At 38.8% G+C, this 19684-nt stretch overlaps 1 protein-coding gene across 2 annotated transcripts in view; it reads right to left on the bottom strand.

Annotated features, from left to right (window-relative positions):
- The window catches only part of ANO10 (anoctamin 10), a 236878-nt gene that overhangs the window by 172156 nt on the left and 45038 nt on the right, over positions 1-19684 (bottom strand). For both annotated transcript variants that reach the window (XM_036870648.1, XM_036870649.1), the window contains exons 10-11: positions 14523-14714; positions 624-752 (exon numbers count right to left, since the gene is read on the bottom strand). In XM_036870648.1, the coding sequence (XP_036726543.1) occupies positions 624-752; positions 14523-14714 (321 nt within the window). The remainder of the gene's footprint in view (positions 1-623; positions 753-14522; positions 14715-19684) is intronic.

The raw sequence follows: 19684 nt of genomic DNA, 5'->3' as shown, positions 1-19684 counted from the left end.
GCAACAAGAAAATTCCTGCAAATTCTTCCATTTGCAACTGGTTAGTGCTTAATTTTCAAGATGTTACAGTAATCTGTACTCAGAAACATGATAAACAAGACAAATATCTAAAATGTACACAGACAGCCTACTTGTACTTGGTATTTGAAATTGAGTCTTCCTACACGTTACATTTTGGAGCTTTAGAGTGTTTTGCAATGAATCCCACACCTGTTGCAAATGATACTTAAGTCATGATCAAAAAGCATTTCTTAGGATTTATTTGCTTTAGAAAGTGGAAGTGACAGATTCCCTCGCCCCCAAACAGACTCAAAAAAAAACATTAAATCTATAGAATTCTATGTCAAATAGGATTTATTTCCTCAATGCTAGACAGGCCAGCACAATGGCTGGAAAAATCACTGTCCTGTTAGCACCACAGTGACTTCTTTGTAGTAGTCAATAACCAGGAATGGACAGCCTGGATCCTCATGTGTTCCTATTACCTGAGCCACTTTGCTTTCTTACCAGTAAATGCATGTCGCTAAACTGCCCATCACTGACAGCCAGGGACATCACTGCCTTAGAATAACACAGGCATCTGACGTAGAGACTATTTAAAATAGGTCTAAATGTTCACTCACCTCCACTGCTGCCACGATCAAAATGAGGTCAGCTTTTGACTCTGGAAAGAGTGCATTCACTTGTGGTGACATTCCAATCAGAGCGCAGTTAGTGACCACAGATATAACACTCATTGTTTCAAAAGCCAACTGAAATAAAACAAAATGTGAAATTAAAGACCACAGTGACTGCTTCCATATTTCCTCATCCTTTTTCGTATTACCTAAAGTCTTTCCTTAGTTCTAAACATTCCAAGGACGTGTACAACTTTTTCTCTATAATGGCATGATTTTCGTTAGCTCAAAAAAGCCATACTGTTAGAAGGTATCTCAGATACTTTTGGCTTGAATATCCCAAACAGTATGTTCTATCTTCCCAAATGGATGTGGCCAGGGACCTGAATTGGGAACACATCCAAGAAAAATACACTATTAAAGTTACTTGATTCTATGCATAGCTAAATGGAATCTAAACTAGGGCCGCCAGAGAGAATGTTTCACATTCAAAAACAGGTATGATTTCAAATAGAATTCATTCCGTGAAACTGTCCTTCTACTTTGACAGACCACATACCACATCTGGTTCAGCCATACCCGAGGCACCAGTGATAGTGATCCCTTCCTAGCGACATTTACCGAATCACCTGTAGAACTTCAGAAAAATACAGATGCCCCACTGAGACCTACTAAGTAGACTGAGCCAGGGTCCCATGAAGGAGACTGGTGCGGATTACTGAGTATGGACTATGGAAACATTGTGACCATTGTTCTTTCTTTTCTTTCCCTCTTTCTCTCTTTCTCTTTCTTTCTTTCTTTTTATGTACAGCACTTGGTGATCACTACTTAATAACAATGTCTAATTCTAAGAAATACAATTACTATTAGAAATACAGAAGCAAAACAAAACATGATTGGATCCAAACTTAATAAAATCTTGTCCAAGGAAGAATATCTACCATCTTATAATATTTTAGAAATCCTTTGTGTAATCTTCTTATTTTTCCAGTTTTCTTTACAACAAATCTGCTCAGGACTTTATCTTAAAATAGCTTTAAATTTCTATTTATTGATTTATTATAAATTAGTTCAAAAATAAAATGTTATCAGTGTATAGGGAAGAGTCTCCTTGTCCCCTTTCTCCCCTTCATCACCTCCTGTTCTCCCCATAAGATAATCACTATTATTAATTTCTTATGTATCTTTCCAGATACTTTGTATGCAAATAAATATAAGCAAACCTGAACATATACTTTCTTACTCTCTTCTCAGCATAATACACATTGTCAGGCCCCTTGCTTTTGTCACTTAAAATGTCTTGGAGGATATTCTGTGTCAGTACTCAAAGATCTCCCTCATTCTTAAGTCACAACGTAAGACTTAAGTCACAACTGCTTAAGTATTTCATTGCATCAGTGTACCAAGGTTTATTTCCTTTCCATTTCCTAATTGCTTGCTATTACAAACAATGCTACAGTTAGTAAACTTGCAAACACATCATTTAAGAAGTGTGGAAGTGGGATAAGTTCCTGAAAGTGGACTAGTTGAGTCAAAGGTGCCACTGTGTTCATAATTTTGATAGATAATAGTAAGCTGAACTCCCCAGGGTTGACCAGTTAGTTCACTTTCCCATTGGCAGCACATGACAGTGTCTGGCTTCCTGCATTTTTAATACATTTCTAACTAAGCTTTTGGGTTTTTAAATATCACCTATACTGAGTTCCAATTTACATATAATAAATTGTACTCATTTATGGTATACACTTCATTAACTTTTGATAAGTGTATTTACCAGTGAAACCACCATCACAAATAGGATATTTCCATTTTCCCCAAAAGATTCCTGGCCCCAAGCAAACCACCCCTCACTTTGTACCTGGTCCCAAGCAAACCCCCCCCTCACTTTGTACCTGGCCCCAAGCAAACACTGATCTGTTTTTTTGTCACTATATATTAGTTTGACTTTCCAGAATTCTATATAATTAGAATCATACAGTATACATGCTTTTATGTCTGCTTCTTTCACTTGGCATACTGATTTTTTAATAATATTTTTATTGGAGTATAGTTGCTTTACAATGTTGTGTTCGTTTCTGCTGTACAGCAAAGTGAATCAGCTATATGAATACATATATCCCCTCTTTTTTGGATTTCCTTCGCACTGAGGTCATCACAAGCACTGAGTAGAGTTCCCTGTGCTATATAGTAGGTTCTCACTAGTTATTCACTTTATACTTAGTATCAGTAGTGCATTATGTTAATCCCAATCTCCCAATTCATCCCACACCCCCCCTTCCCCCCTTGATATCCATATGTTTGTCCTCTACATCTGTCTCTATTTCTGCTTTGTAAATAAGATCGTCTATACCAATGTTTCCACATTCCACATATATGCGTTAATATATTTGTTTTTCTCTCTCTGACTTACTTCACTCTGTATGACAGTCTCTAGGTTCATCCATGTCTCTACAAATGACCCAATTTCATTCCTTTTTATGGCTGAGGAATATTCCATTGTATATATTACCACAACTTCTTTATCCATTCCTCTGTCAACAGACATTTAGGTTGTTTCCATGCCCTGGCTATTGTAAACAGTGTTGCAATGAACATTGGGGTGCGTCTGTCTTTTTCATTTATGGTTTTCTCTGGGTATATGCCCAGTAGTGGGATTGCTGGGTCACATGGAAGTTCTATTTTTAGTTTTTAAGGAACCTCCACACTGTTCTCCATAGCGGCTGTATCAATTCCCACCAACAGTGTAAGAGGGTTCCCTTTTCTCCACACCCTCTCCAGCATTTATTGTTTGTAGACTTTTTGATGATGGCCATTCTGACCAGTGTGAGGTGATATCTCATCGTACTTTTTATTTGCATTTTTCTAATAATTAGTGATGTTGAGCATCTTTTCATGTGTTTGTTGGCCATCTGCTGTCTTCTTTGGATAAATGTCTATTTAGGTCTTCCACCCATTTTTTGATTGGGTTTTTTTTCATATGAGCTGTATGAGCTGTTTGTATAGTTTGGAGATTAATCTTTTGTCAGTTGCTTCGTTTGCAAATATTTTCTCCCATTCTGAGTTTTATAGTGTCTGGCCTTACATTTAGGTCTTGAATCCATTTTGAGTTTATTTTTGTGTATGGTGTTAGGGAGTGTTCTAATTTCATTCTTTTACATGTAGCTGTCCAGTTTTCCCAGCACCACTTATTGAAGAGGCTGTCTTTTCTCCATTGTATATTCTGGCCTCCTTTGTCATAGATAAGGTGACCACAGTGTGCGTGGATTTATCTATGGGCTTTCATCCTGTTCCATTGACCTATATTTCTGTTTTTGTGCCAGTACCATACTGTCTTGATTACTTGTAGCCCTGTAGTATAGTCTGAAGTCAGGGAGAGTGATTCCTCCAGCTCCATTTTTCTTTCTCAAGACTGCTTTTGCTATTTGAGGTCTTTTGTGTTTCCATACAAATTGTAAAATTTTTTGTTCTAGTCTTGTGAAAAATGCCATTGGTAGTTTGATAGAGATTGCATTGAATCTGTAGATTGCTTTGGGTAGTACATTTTCACAATATTGATTCTTCCAATCCAAGAACATGGTATATCTCTCCATCTGTTTGTGCCATCTTTGATTTCTCTCATCAGTATCTTACAGCTTTCTGCATACAGTTCTTTTGCCTCCTTAGGTAGGTTAATTCCTAGGTATTTTATTCTTTTTGTTGCAGTGGTAAATGGGATTGTTTCCTTATTTCTCTTTCTGATCTTTCATTATTAGTGTATAGGAATGCAAGAGATTTCTGTGTATTAATTTTGTACCCTGAGACTTTCCTAAATTCATTGATTAGCCCTAGTAGTTTTCTGGTGGCAACTTTAAGATTCTCTATGTATAGTATCATGTCACCTGCAAAGTGACAGTTTTACTTCTTCTTTGCCAATTTGGACTCCTTTTCTTTTTCTTCTCTGACTGCCGTGGCTAGGACTTCCAAAACTATGTGGAATAATAATGGCGAGAGTGGGCACCCTTGTCTTGTTCCTGATTGTAGAGGAAATGCTTTCAGTTTTTCACCATCGAAAAAATGTTTGCTGTGGGTTTGTCATATATGGCCTTTATTATGTTGAGGTAAGTTGCTCTATGCCCACTTTCTGGAGATTTCTTACATAAATGGGTGTTGAATTTTGTCAAAAGATTTTTCTACACCTATTGAGATGATCACATGGTTTTTATTCTTTAATTTGTTAATATGGTGTATCACATTGACTGATTTGCGTATATTGAAGAATCCTTGCATCCCTGGGATAAATCCCACTTGATCATGGTGTATGATCCTTCTATTGTGTTGTTGGATTTGGTTTGCTAGTGTTTTGTTGAGGATTTTTGCATCTATGTTCATCAGTGATATTGGCTTGTAATTTTCTTTTTTTGTGATATCTTTGTCTGGTTTTGGTACCAGGGTGATGGTGGCCTTGTAGAATGAATTTGGAAGTGTTCCTCTCTCTGCAATTTTTTGAAGAGTTTGAGAAGGATAGGTATTAGCTCTTCTCTAAATGTTTGATAGAATTCACCTGCGAAGCCATCTTGTCCTGGACTTTGGTTTGTTGGAAGATTTTCAATCATAGTTTCAATTTCATTACTTGTGATTGGTCTGTTCATGTTTTCTATTTCTTCCTGGTTCAGTCTTGGAAGGTTGTACACCTTTCTAAGAATTTGTCCATTTCTTCCAGGTTGTCCATTTTATTGGCATAGAGTTGCTTGTGGTAGTCTCTTAGGATCCTTTGTATTCCTGCAGTGTCTGTTGTAACGTCTCCTTTTTCATTTCTAATTTTATTGATGTGAGTCCTCTCCCTCTTTTTCTTGATGAGTCTGGCTAAAGGTTTATCAATTTTGTTTGTCTTCTCAAAGAACCAGCTTTTAGTTTTATTGATCTTTGCTACTGTTTTTTTTTTTCATTTCTATTTCATTTATTTCTGCTCTGATGTTTATGATTTCGTTCCTTCACCTAACTTTGGGTTTTGTTTCTTCTTTCTCCAGTTGCTTTAGGTGTAAGGTTAGGTTGTTTATTTGAGATTTTTCTTGTTTCTTGAGGTAGAATTGTATTGCTATAAAAATCCCTCTTAGAACTGCTTTTGCTGCATCCTATAGATTTTGGGTCATTGTATTTTCATTGTCATTTGTTTCTAGGTATTTTTTGATTTCCTCAGTGATCCCTTGGTTATTTAGTAGTGCATTGTTTAGCCTCCATGTGTTTCTGTTTTTTACAGTCTTTTTTTCCTGTAATTGATTTCTAATCTCATAGTGTTGTGGTGGGAAAAGATGCTTGAGACGATCTCAATTTTCTTAACTTTACCGAGGCTTGATTTGTGACCCAAGATGTGATCTATCCTGGAGAGTGTTCCGTGTGCAGTTGAGAAGAAAGTGTATTCTGCTGTTTTCAGGTGGAATGCCCTATGAATAACATAAAAGTCTATCTGCTCTAATGTGTCACTGAAGGCTTGTGTTTCCTTATTAATTTTCTGTCTGGATGATCTATCCATTGGTGTAAGTAGAGTGTTAAAGTCCCCCAGTATTACTGTGTTACTCTCAATTTCCCCTTTTATGGCGGGTAGCACTTGCCTTATGTATTGAACTGCTCCCATGTTGGGTACATAAATATTTACGATTGCTATATCTTCTTCTTGGATTGATCCTTTGATCATTATGTAGTGTCCTTCCTTGTCTCTTATGACAGTCTTTATTTTGAAGTCTATTTTGTCTGATATGAGTATCGCTACTCCAGCTTTCTTTTGATTTCCATTTGCATGGAGTATCTTTTTCCATCCCCTCACTTTCAGTCTGTATGTGTCCCTAGGTCTAAAGTGGGTCTCTTGTAGACAACATACATATGGGTCTTGTTTTTGTATCCATTCAGCCAGTCTGTGTCTTTTTTTTTTTTTTTTTTAATTTATGTTTGGCTGCGTCAGGTCTTAGTTGTGGCATGCGGGATCTTTGCTGAGGCACGCGGGATCTTTCGTTGTGGTGTGTGGGCTCTTTGTTGTGGTGCACAGACTTCTCTCCAGTTGTAGTGTGCAGGTTTTCTCTCCTCTAGTTGTGGCGCACAGGTTCCAGAGCGCATGGGCTCTGTATTTTGTGGCATGCAGGCTCTAGCTGAGGTGCGCGAGCTCATTAGTTGTGGCACGTGAGCTCAGTAGCTGTGGCAGGCGGGCTTAGTTTCCCCACAGCATGTGGGATCTTAGTTCCCTGACCAGGGATCAAACCCACATCCCCTGCATTGTAAGGTGGATTCTTTAACCACTGGACCAGGAAAGTCCCCAGTCTGTGTTTTGATTGGAGCATTTAATCCATTTACGTTTAAAGTAATCATCAATATGTATGTTTCTATTACCATTTTCTTAATTGTTTTGGGTTTGTTATTGTAGGTCTTTTCCTTCTCTTGTGTTTCCTGCCTAGAGAAGTTCTTTTAGCATTTGCTGCAAAGCTGGTCTGGTGATGCTGAATTCTCTTAGCTTTTGCTTATCTGTAAAGTTTTTGATTTCTCTGTCAAATCTGAATGAGAGCCTTGCTGGGTAGAGTAATCTTGGTTGTAGTTTTTCCCTTTCATCACTTTAAATATATCCTGCCACTCCCTTCTAGCCTACAGAGTTTCTGCTGAAAGATCAGCTGATATCCCCTTATGGGGATTTCCTTGTATGTTATTTGTTGCTTTTTCCTTGTTGTTATTTGTTGCTTTTCCCTTCCTGCTTTTAATATATTTTCTTTGAATTTAATTTTTGTTAGTTTGATTAATATGCGTCTTGGTGTGTTTCTCCTAGGGTTTATCCTGTATGGGACTCTCTGTGCTTCCTAGACTTGACTGTTTCCTTTCCATGTTAGGGAATTTTTCAACTATAATCTCTTCAAATATTTCTCAGACCCTTTCTCTTTCTCTTCTTCTTCTGGGACCCCTATAATTCCAATGTTGGTGCATTTAACATTGTCCCAGAGGTCTCTGAGACTGTTCTCCATTCTTTTCATTCTTTGTTCTTTATTCTGCTCTGTGGCAGTTATTTCCACCATTCTATCTTCCAGCTCACTTATCCATTCTGCCTCAGTTATTCTGTTATTGATTCCTTCTAGTGTATTTTTAATTTCAGTTATTGTGTTGTTCATCACTGTTTGTTTGTCCTTTAGTTTTCCTAGGTCCTTGTTAAACGTTTCTTGTATTTTCTCCATTCTATTTCTGAGATTTTGGATCATCTTTACTATCATTACTCTGAATTCTTTTTCAGGTAGATTGCCTACTTCCTCTTCATTTATTTGGTCTTGTGGGTTTTTACCTTGCTCCTTCATCTGCAACATATTTCTCTGTCTTCTCATTTTGTCTAAGTTACTGTGTTTGAGGTCTTCTTTCTGCAGGCTGCCCCCAGTGAGTGAGGTTGGTCCAGTGACTTGTGTAGGCTTCCTGGTGGGAGGGACTGGTGCCTCTGTTCTGGTGGGTAGAGCTGGATCTTTTCCCTCTGACGGGCAGGGTCATGTCAGGTGGTGTGCTTTGGGGTGTCTGTAGGCTTAGTACAACTTTAGGCAGTCTATCTGCTAACGGGTGGGTTTGTGTTCCTGTCTCCCTTGTTGTTTGGCATGCAGCATTCAGCACTGGAGCCGGCAGGCAGTTGAGTGGAGCCAGGTCTTGGAGTCGAGCTGGGGACCTCCAGGAGAGCTCTCACTGATTAATATTCCTTGGGGCCAGAAATTCTCTGGTGTTCCAGAGTCCTAGACTTGGCTCTCCCACCTCAGAGACTCAGGCCCGACCCCCGGCCTGGGAACCAAGGCCTGGGACCCCACAAGCCACACAGCTTGGAAAAAAGGGGGAAAAATAAAAAGAAAAAAAAAGGGCAGGAAGAAAACAAATGAAAGCAAACAGGCAAACAATACCCAAGACAAACAGCAAAGACAAAAAGAAGCAAACAGCAACAGCAACAATTAAAAACAAATGAACAAACAAAACCCCACATGGTAAAAGCAAAACCAAACAAACAAAAAGCCGAACACATACACACACAAAATAAGAAACAAAAACAAAAACAGAGAAATCAAAAAACAAGAGAACCACCAGATAAACCAATGAATCCCAAAACAAAATCAAACAATTAAAAACAAAACTAACAAAAACAAAAAATAAAAAACAAAACAAAAGCAGAATGCAAACTGAAGGAAAAAGCAAAGAAAACAAAACACAAAAATGAGAAAAAAATTATAAAAAAGATAAGAACAAATAGAGCAAATGAAAAAAAAGATGAAAACAAAATAGAACAAAGGAAAGGAAAAAAACAAGGAAAAAACAGAGAACAGCAAAATAGTAATGCAGAAATAGAAATATAAAAGAATTTAAAATATATTAAAAAAATTTTTTTAACTAAATAAAAAGTAAAAAGAAATTTAGAAAACAGAAGAACAGAACAAAGCAAAACATTAAAAAAACAGTAATAATTATATTTTCCTGTGGTCTCAGCTGTCAGTGTCCTTGCCCCCACCGTGAGTCACAGCCAACCTTCACCTCCCCAGGAGGCCCTCCAAAACCTCTAGGTTAAGTCTCTGGTCCCTCTGTGGGCACTGTGGGGGCAGCTCAGACTCTGACCTGGCCCAACTCCCGCATGTACTAGTCCCCAAAGTCCACAGCTGCTAGAGCTAGACTGATTTCAGTTGTGGGAACACTCGTTGTCCATTCAGATATTCCATAGATGCAGGGTTTACCAAGCTGATTGCAGGGATTTAATCTGTGGTTTGTGCAGCTGCACGGAAAGGTTTTTGTTCCTCTTCCTTAGTCGCCCCGCCCCTGGGGCTCATCTGTGGTTTTAGCCCCACCTCTGCATGTGGGCCATCCACAGGAGTCTGCTCCCGAGGCTGCCCTGGAGCACTCGAGTCTGCCCCGGTGAGGACAGGACATGGAGGTGGCACAACTGCCTGGTTCGCAGGGGCCCTGCCGACGACAGGTGTATGGGAAAGCTGGCAGCCATGGGCGCGAGAGATCTGGCCCTAGTGGTAGCCATTCCTAGCGCCTGGCAGCTGGTGCAAGAAGGTCAGCCCTGGTGGGGTCTTTTCCTAGCACCTGGCAGCAGGCGTGAGAAGGTCAGCTCTGGTGGGGGCTTTTCCTAGCACTTGGCGGGGCAGGGGGCCGGTGCATGGGGAGAGAGAGGCTGCAATGGTGGTTCCACCACCTGCGCATCACTCAACAGTGGCACCTTGCTTCTATGGCAGTCTGAGTTTCCTCCACAAGCATTCCCAGTTGCGGATTACCTCTCTCCCATCCCCTCTGGCTGTCTCCTCGCAGCCAACAGCAGTCCTCCCCTTGGGTTTGTTCTCCAATTCCCACATTCCAGCTCTCAGCCCCCGTGTACACCAGTGGACTCACGTCCCAGTCTGGGACGCACAGGGCTGTGGCACGGACCATCTGTGTAGGTCTTACTCTGTCCTGTCTGCCACAGACCAGCCGTTTCATGCTCCTCTGACAGCCTCAGATGCTCCCCTTCTGTCCCAACTGATTTCCTCGTTGGTGAGGGGGCTTCCCCAGATACAGGAGCCTCTCCTCTGCTTCAGCTCCTCCCCAAGTGCGCAGATCCCATCCTGCTTCCTCTCCTCTTCTTTTTCCCTTCTTTCTTTTGTCCTACCCAGTTATGTGGGGATCTTTCTTGTCCTTTCCAGTGTCCAAGGTCTTCTGCTAGTGTTCAGCCAGTGTTCTGTGAGAATTGTTCCATCTCTATTCGTGATGCATTTGTGAAAAGAGTTGAACTCCACCATCCTCCTACTCCTCCACCATCTTGGTTTAGCAGCATACAGATTTTAACATTGTATGTTATCAGTAATTTATTCCTTTTTTACTGCCGAGTAGTGCTCCATTTTATGAATATACCATAATTATTTTTTTACCCATTTACCTATTGACAGCAAGTTGGGTTGTTTCCAGTTTTGGACTACTGGAATAACTGTGAATAAAGTTACTATGGACACTCCTGTGCAATCTTCGTATGGACATATTCTTTCATTTCCCCTGGATTTCCAAGAGTAGAAGTGCTGGGTGGCATGGTAGCTGTATGTTGAACTTTTTTACAAACTGCAATCTAGTTTTGCCAAGTGACCATTATAGTACATCCTTATCAGCAATGTATGAGAGTTCCAGTTACTATACCTCATTGCCAACACTTGGCATTATCAGTCTTCTTAATTTTAAAACAGGTATACAGTGCTATTGCATTGTGGTTTTCATGTGCATTTCCCTGGCAGCTAATTCTCAATATTTTCATGAGCTCATTGGCCATTTGTATATATTCTTTAGTGAAGCATTTCTTCAAATATTTTGTCCATGTTTTCATTTAATTGTCTTATTATTAAGTTGGTGAGTCCTTCATATAATCTGAATACAAATTCTTTGGCAGACAAATGTATTGTCAACATTTTCTCCCATTCTGTGTCTTGCCGTTTTTCCTCTTAACTTCTGAAGAGCAAACTACCCCCCGACACACACACTTTGGAGACTTAATTATCCCAAAACTATTGGTGGACGGTTAATGATTTTCTCCATTGAACTGACGTTTCACCTATATCATATACTGAATTTCTGGACTTTTAATCCTGTTCCATTGGTTTGATTGTCTAATGATGCACCAGCACTACACTACTTTAACAACTGAGGTTCTATAACAAGTTTTAATACGTAGGAAGGAGTGTTCCTGCCCTTATTCTTTATAGTTTTCTTGCTATTCTATTTCATTTATTTTTCCCTGTGAACTTGACAATAAGTTTACCTAGTTAAAAAAAAAACTTCCATTGAGATAGTGCTACATTTATAAGCTCATTTGTAGATTAATTAATTTGTAAATTAATGGAGAACTGATATATTTAGAATACTTAGTCTTCCTACATTAGTTAGCTATTGCTGTGTAACAAACCATCCCAAACTCTCTGGCTTAAAACAACAACCATTTACTTAGCTCATGATTCTGCAGGTGGACAATTTAGGCTGTGCTCACCTATGCAATTTTTCTGGTCTAGCTGACCTTGACTGGGCTTGCTCATGTACCTGTGGTCAGCTAGTGGGTAAATTGGAGATATCATTGGCCTTACTACGCTAGTTAGAATTTCTAGTACTATATTCAATAAAAGTAGTGACAGTGGACATTCTTGCATTGTTCTCAATCTTAGAAAGAAAGCATTCAATCTTTCACTAATAAGTATGACATTAGCTTTAAGTTTTTTTAAATAGATGCTCCTTATCAAGTTGAAGGTGACAGTATATTCTACTGTTGAGTAGAATGTTCTATAACATGGATTAGATTCTGTTATTTGATGGTGTTGTTGAGTTCTTCAATAACCTTGATTATTTTTTATCCAGTGTTCTGTCAACTGTTGAGAAAGGGATGTTGAAGTTTCTAACTATAATTGTGTATTTATCTATTTCTCCTTTTAGTTCTATGTTTTTAGTTCACATATTTTACAACCTTGTTGTTTGCTGAATATATATTAAGATTTCTACATCGTCTTGATAATTTGACCCTTTTATCATCAAAGAATGTTCCTTTCTGGTAGTTTTCTTTGCTCAGAAGTCTACTCTATATGATATTAATATAGCCACTTCTGCTTCCTTACAATTAATTTTTCCACATATATTTTTTCTATCCTTTTACTTTCAACCTGCCTATATCATGTTTAAATTGGGTTTCTTGTAGATGGCATATAGTTGAGTTACGCATTTTAATCCATTATGCCAATCTTTGTCTTTAACTCATGTCTTTAGACCCTTTACAGTTAATCAAAATATTGACTTAAGTCTGCCATTTCTTCGTTTTCTGTGTTTTCATTTCTCTGTTTTCTTCATCTTGTCTTACTGTAGGTTACCTCAACATTTTTTAGTACTACATTTTGATTTAACTATGTTTTTGAGTGTATCTTTTAAATAATATAGCTTTTTAGAGGTTGCTCTATATACAGACATACACACACAAATATATATACTATATTTTATATGTGTGTGTATATATATGTATACATTCAGTCTACTTGTGTCATTTAGTTTGAGTAAAGTACAGAAATCTTACCTCCCTTTATCACTCCCCATTTATAATACAATTGTCATAATATTTTTTCTACATATACTTAGAACCATTAAATAGTGTTGTATTTTTTGGCTTCAACTGTCAAACATAACTTTAAAGACTCAGGAGTAGAAGGAAAATATATTGTTTTTACTTGTGTTTTTGTTTACCATGTTTCTGCTTCCTGACATTGTCCCTTTATCATTTCCTCAGTTTACAGAACTTTTAGCCATTCTTTTAGGATAGGTCTGCTAGCAAAAAATTCTCTTACTCTTCCTTCGTTTGAGAGTGTCTTGATTTCCCCTTCCTTCCCAAAGGATATTTTCTCTGAATATAGGATTCTGTATTGACAGTATTTTTTAGCCTTGGAAAATACTGTGCCACTTTCTTCTGGCCTCCATGATTTCTGATGAGAAACTGGCTGTCATTCTAATTGTTTTTCCCCTATAGGTAAGATGTCATTTCTCTCTTAGTGCTTTCAAGATTTTTTTTCCTTGTCTTTAGTTTTCAGATGTTTAATTATGATGTGTTTTGGCATGAACTTCTTTGTTTGGGGTTCACTTGGCTTCTTGAACCTATAGTTTTAGGTCTCTTGCCAAGTTTGAAAAGTTTTGGCCATTATTACTTCAAGTGCCTTTTCAGCCCTTCCTTCTTTCTCCTTTCCTTCTTGGACTCCAATAACAGGAATGTTAGATTTTGTTGTTGTTGTTATAGTCACACAGGTCTCTGAGGCTATATTTACTTCTTCAGTCTATTTTCTCTCTGTTGTTCAGATCAGGTAATTTCTATTTTTCTATTTTCCAGTTCCTGCTTCTTTCCCCTATCCCTTCCATTCTGCTATTGCACCCATTCACTGAGCTTTTTGTTTATTATATTTTCAACTTCTAAAATGTCCATTTGATTCTCCTTTGTGTCTATTTCTTTGCTGAGACATTCTATTTTTTCATCTGTTTTAGGTGTGTTTGTAATTGCTTGTTGAAGCATTTTTATTGTGACTGCTTTAAAATCTTTGTCCAGTATTTCCAACATGTGTGTGTCATCCTGGTGGTGGCATCTGCTGATTGCCTTTTTTTCATTCAGTTTGGTATCATCCTGGTTCTTGGTATAATGAGTGATTTTTTTAATAAAAACCTTGATACTTCAGGTGTTATAAGACTCCAGATTTTGTATAACCTTTTGTTTTAGTTGGTTCCTCTGATACCACTCCAGCAGGGGACAACATCTTGTCACTAGCAGGTAGAGGCAGAAGTCCAGGTCCTCCACCTGGACACCACTGACACCCAAGGTGGGAAGTGGGGTCCTTATTATTGCTGGAGAGGGGCCAGAGTTCTGGCTTCCCACTAGACTACCACTAATACCTCCTTTGATAGAGGGGTACAAGTGCCTCCTTTGTGCACTCATGTGGCCTCTTGGGTGGTATTAAAAGTCCTGACTCTCCACTGGGCTTTCTCTGAGACCACCCTAGCAGGGACCTGAAAGGGAATCTCATTACTGCCAGGTAGGAGTGGAAGTGGAAGTCCAGGCTCCCCAGTAGAAGTCCAGTGTCAGTGATTTCCACTGACACTGCAGTGGGGAGGGCCTCATTAGTACCAGTGGGTGAGGCCCAGCTGACTACTCTCCAAGAAAACTGTCAAAGTTTCACATCTGAAAGGAGTCGTGGAGATTATAGCTCATCCCCGCCCCCAACGTTAAAAACAAGAAAAGCTTGCCCCAGAGAAAGTTAATGACCACCTGAAGTTACACAGCTAGTTTGTGGCATGGCAAGGATAAAATCCAGTTTTCCCAAATCTCTCCATAGAGCTTTTTTTTTTTTAATCACAATGCCTCATTTTGTTTTTTTTTAAAGAAATAATTTTTTCTCAAATAATTACCTGCCATACGCCAATACTGGCTGAAGGTTCTGAGAATGGGCGTTTGAAGACCCTGCACATTTTTAAGGCATCTGAATTAACTTCGGTGAGATTATTTAGCACAGCGAAGGCAGCTGCCAGTGGGTAAACACAGGAGAAAAGGCTCACATAACCAAACTGCAGGAATAACTCCAAGTAATCATCAAAGGTGCCCTGAAAATGTAAAAAAGAAGAAAACAGGCATAGTTTTAATATCACTTAATAAGAATAGTCTTTTGCAATACTATTCAAGGCATGAGCATCTAAACAAAAAAAAAAATCTCAAAGAGTTTCTCCCAATTCCTTCTTCTCAACAACAGAATTTACTTAAATTCAAAGCCAACTTTATATTAAAGACCCTGAAATGAAGAATAAAAAAATGATTTAGCTGCTCATATCATGTCGAATCACTGGATTATTACATTTTTTTCCCTAAGGTAAATAACAGCAAAGCTAAAGAAGTTTGCTCTTGACCAAGTAAAAAGAAATGATCCAGGATCATTATTAGAAATTTTACATGATGGTCCCTTCACATCATGGGTACCCCAGCGTCTCAGCCCCTGACCCTCCATTAAAAAACTGATGGTGGTGATGCCAGCGAAACGGGCAGAGTAAGAACCTCCAGAAGTTTACACCTCCATAAAAGCAAACAACAACAACAAATGACAAAATGTGTCAAGATCAACTTTTTCAGTACTCTGGAAATTAACTGATGGCTTGCAGCATTCGGGGCAGCATTTAGTCAAGAATAACAGCTCAACCTTGTAGCATTTTAACTTACTCTAGTTTCATATCCTGCTCCCCAGTTCTGCAGCAGCCTCGAAAAATAATAGGATGCACTCCTGTGCCAGAGGGAGGAGAGTGGGGCTACAGATCTTTGAAAGCCTCATTCCCAAAGGGAAATCATTATCTGACCTGGCTCTAGAAGACCCCACTCAAAGGCTTGTCTCTATTTAACTGCACAGAGTCCTCCCAGCGCTAAAGGCTCCTCCCCCAGGGATGTTAATTGAATGCTTTAACATCAGTCTGCCTGAGGTAAAGGGTAGCAGCTGGGGCAAACAACACACTAGCCAGGGAGCCCAAAAGAAAAGGCTGAAGAATGAGATATCCACGGGGGGTTTGCAAAGCTCGCACATTTTACTGGGAATTGAGAAGATGAGGCACATGCAGAGGATCACACATAAGCTTAGCAAAGATCTGAGAAAGGTCTAAGATCTCACCTCTGACTGACCCTGAGGCTCCGCACAAGCAGAAAGTGAACGCTAGGGCAGAACTTTAAACTTCCTGGCCTAGTATTGAAGGCACGCCCTAACACAATAACAAAGACCTAACAGACATGTATAAAACACTCAATCCAATAGCAGAATACTCATTCTTCTCAAGTGTACATGGAACATTTTCCAGGATAGATAATATGTTAGGCCATAAAACACTTCTCAACCAATTTAAAAGGCTTAAAAATCATACAAAGTATCTTCTCTGACCACAATGGAATAAAATTGGAAATCAATAACAGAAGGAAATTTCGGAAATTCACATACTATGTGAAAACTGAGCAACATACTCCTAAAAAAAACCAATGAGTTAAAGAAGAAATCACAAGAAAAATTAGTAAATACTTTGAGGTGAATGAAACATACCAAAACTTAATAAGATATGGTGAAAGCAGTGCTCACAGGGAAATTTATGGCTGTAAATGCCTTTGTTAAAAAAGAAGAAAGATCTTAAAAAAACTGAAATTTTCATCTTAAGAAACCAGAAAAAGAAGAGTAATCTAAACCTAAAGCAAGCAGAAGGAAATAAATAATAAAGATTAGAGTGAAATAAATAAAATAGAGAATAGAAAAACAAAGAAGAGCAATGAAACCAGAAGTCGGTTTTTTGAAATGATCGAGATCAACAAAAAATGACAAACCATTACCTAAACTGTGCAAGAAACAAAGAAAGACTCAAATTACTAAAATCAGGAATGAAAGAAGGGACATTACTATTGACCTTTAGGGTCAGTAAGGGGAAGGGGAAGAATTATAAGTAAGAATTATGAACAATTTGAAATAGAAAGGAAGGAGCAGGGTGAAACCATTAAAAGAATGACACAACCATTAAGAGCAGGATATGACAAAAACTGGTTAGAACCTACTAGGCCCAAGATGGTGGAAGAGTCAACTTCCATAGACCTTGAGCCTCATTATACACTCACTGTAATGCATTAGCATATGCTAAACAACACGCCCACAGGTGCCATGACAGTTCCAAGGCCACCCATAAAAGGCCAAAAAGTGGGCAGTGCCCCAACTCCTGGAAATCCCTGCTGCTTCTCCAAGATAGCTAGAACATTCCTCCCACTCATTAGCCTATGAAATTTCCCAGCCCATGAAAACTAACCACCACCACAACTCAGGGCTGCTCTTGCCTTCTGAGACAGCCTACACTCTTGTCTATGGAGTGTATATCTCTCTAAATAAATCTGCTTTCAGTTTACTATGGCTCCCTCTTGAATTCTTTCCTGTGTGAAGCCAAGGACCCTTACTTGGCAGCCTGCCCCAAAGACTCACTCGAGACCTGGGACATGACAACAATTATATGCCAAAAATAACATTAAATAACCTTGATGAAATGGGTAAATTCTTAGAATGACACAAACTATCAAAAGTGACTCGAGAAGAAACAGAGCATCTAAACAGACCTAAAAAAGGTAAAAAAATTGAGTTAGCAATCAAAAACTTTGCACAAAGAAAAACCCAGGCCCAGACAGTTCACTTGTGAATTCTCTCAAACACTAGAAGAAGAATTAATACCAACTCTTCACAAAGTCTTCCAAAAAGAACAAGAGGAAGAAACACTTCGCAACTCATTCTGTGAAGCCAGTACAACCTCAATAGCAAAACCAGACAAAGACTTCATAAGAAAAATACAGACCAACACCCCTGAATAAAGATATAAAAATCCTCAACAAAATACTAGCAAGGTGGATCCAGCAGAAGAGTAAAAGGATTTTACACTGTGATCAAGTGGGATTTACCCCAGGATTGTAAGACTGGTTCAACATATAAATATCAGTCAATGTGATACACCACATTAACAGAATAGTTTTATTGGTATACCTGTATGCATGTATAAATATATTTAATCACCTCAATAGACACAGGAAAAACAAAGTACAACACCCTTTCATGATAAAAACAGTCAACAAATCATAGAGTAGTAAATCTTCCTGACCTTGGATTAGGCAATGGTTTCTCAGACGTGACACCAAAGGCACAAGTTACAAAAAAGAGAGAAACTGGACTTCACCAAAATTTAAAACTTATGTGGATCAAAGGACACCATCAAGAAAGTAAAAAGATAAACAACAGAATGGGAAGAAATATTTGCAAATCATATATCTGATAAGAAATGTATATTCAGAATATATGAAGAACCCTTGCAACTCAATAACAAAAGGGCAGATGACCCAATTTAAAAATGGGAAAAGAATGTGAATATATATTTCCCCAAAGAAGAGATACAAACGGCCAAAAATCACATGAAAAGATGATCAATATATTTAGGCATTAGGAAAATCCAAAGCAAACCCACAATGAAATACTACTTTACACCTACTAGGATAGCTAGCATTTAAAAAAAAAAAAAAAAAAAAAAAAAAGTGAGGCTGTGGGAAAAAATGGGACCCCACTCATAGCTGGTTGGAATATAGAATTACCACTACTTTTGGAAATAGTCTGGCAGTTCCTTAAAGTTAAACGTTGAGTTAACGTATGACCTAGCATATGGCAACATGTGTTCATACAAGAACTTGTACAAAAATGTTCACAATAGCATTATTCATAATAGCCAAAAAGTGGAAACAATCCAAATGTCTACCAGCTGATTAATGGATAAACAATACGTAGTATATCCATACAATGGAATATTATTCAACCACAAAAACAGGAATGGGATACTGGTACACGGTACAGCGTGAATAAATGTTAAAAGCATTATGCTTAGTGAAAGAAGCCGGACACAAAAGGCCGCCTATTACATGATTTCATTTATATGAAATGCAGAGAATAGGTAAATCCACAATAACAGAATGTAGATTAGTGGTTGCCAGACTGGGGGAAGATGTTACGGCTAATGGGTATGGGGGGTTTGGGGGTCGATGATGAAAATGTTCTGGAATTAGATAGTGGTGATGATTGTACCACCTTGTGAATTTACTAAAAACCTCTAAATTGTACATTTTTAAATGGTTAATTTTATGGTATGTGAATTATTACCTCAACTTTTTAAAGAAGTTAAAAAAAAAAGCTGTTAGTAACAAGGAAGCTCCCCAGAATCACCCTAGTAGAAGCAGCAGACACATCAAAGAGGCAAAAAAAAAAAAAAGGAGTCCACAGCAGAAAAGGGGGAAACCAGGAAAGCATGACGAAATCCCTCTGAAACTATATTTAGAAACTTTTCTGGGGCTTCCCTGGTGGCGCAGCGGTTGAGAATCTGCCTGCCAATGCAGGGGACATGGGTTCGAGCCCTGGTCTGGGAAGATTTCACATGCCGTGGAGCAACTAGGCCCGTGAGCCACAACTACTGAGCCTGCGCGTCTGGAGCCTGTGCTCCGCAACAAGAGAGGCCGCGATAGTGAGAGGCCCGTGCAGCGCGATGAAGAGTGGCCCCCGCTTGCCGCAACTAGAGAAACCCCTTGCACAGAAACGAAGACCCAACACAGCCAAAAAAAAAAAAAAAAAAACTTAAAAAAAAAAATTTTTTTTAAAATAAATAAATAAATAAAACTTTCCTGATATGCTTTAAAAGGTTTAGTCCAAAGGAAGAGAGGAGCAAAAGTCATTACATACCCTTGATTTGCGGGTAAGAGATATAAATGGTAAGAGGTGAGTTATTTCGTGATCTTTAATAACTGGAAAAAGGCGCCTGCACTGAAATGGGATGCCTGGTCATTGGTGACTCTGACTTGTCACCTGAGTAACATCACCACGCCCTGACTGGACCCAACGGCCTGCTGCTCACCTCCTGATCCGAGAGGGGCTGAGCAGCACCCTATGTGGTGCAGTGATTGGGTGACGGAGCCACAGGCACCCGCTTCCAGCATCCTCAGGCGCTCTCATGATCATCCAGGGCACATGCAACAACAGTTTCAGTTTAAG

This window comes from Balaenoptera musculus, chromosome 11 (genome assembly GCF_009873245.2).
Source record: "Balaenoptera musculus isolate JJ_BM4_2016_0621 chromosome 11, mBalMus1.pri.v3, whole genome shotgun sequence".
In the NCBI taxonomy this organism is placed as follows: domain Eukaryota; kingdom Metazoa; phylum Chordata; class Mammalia; order Artiodactyla; family Balaenopteridae; genus Balaenoptera; species Balaenoptera musculus.
This window is presented reverse-complemented; position numbering and strand designations above follow the sequence as displayed.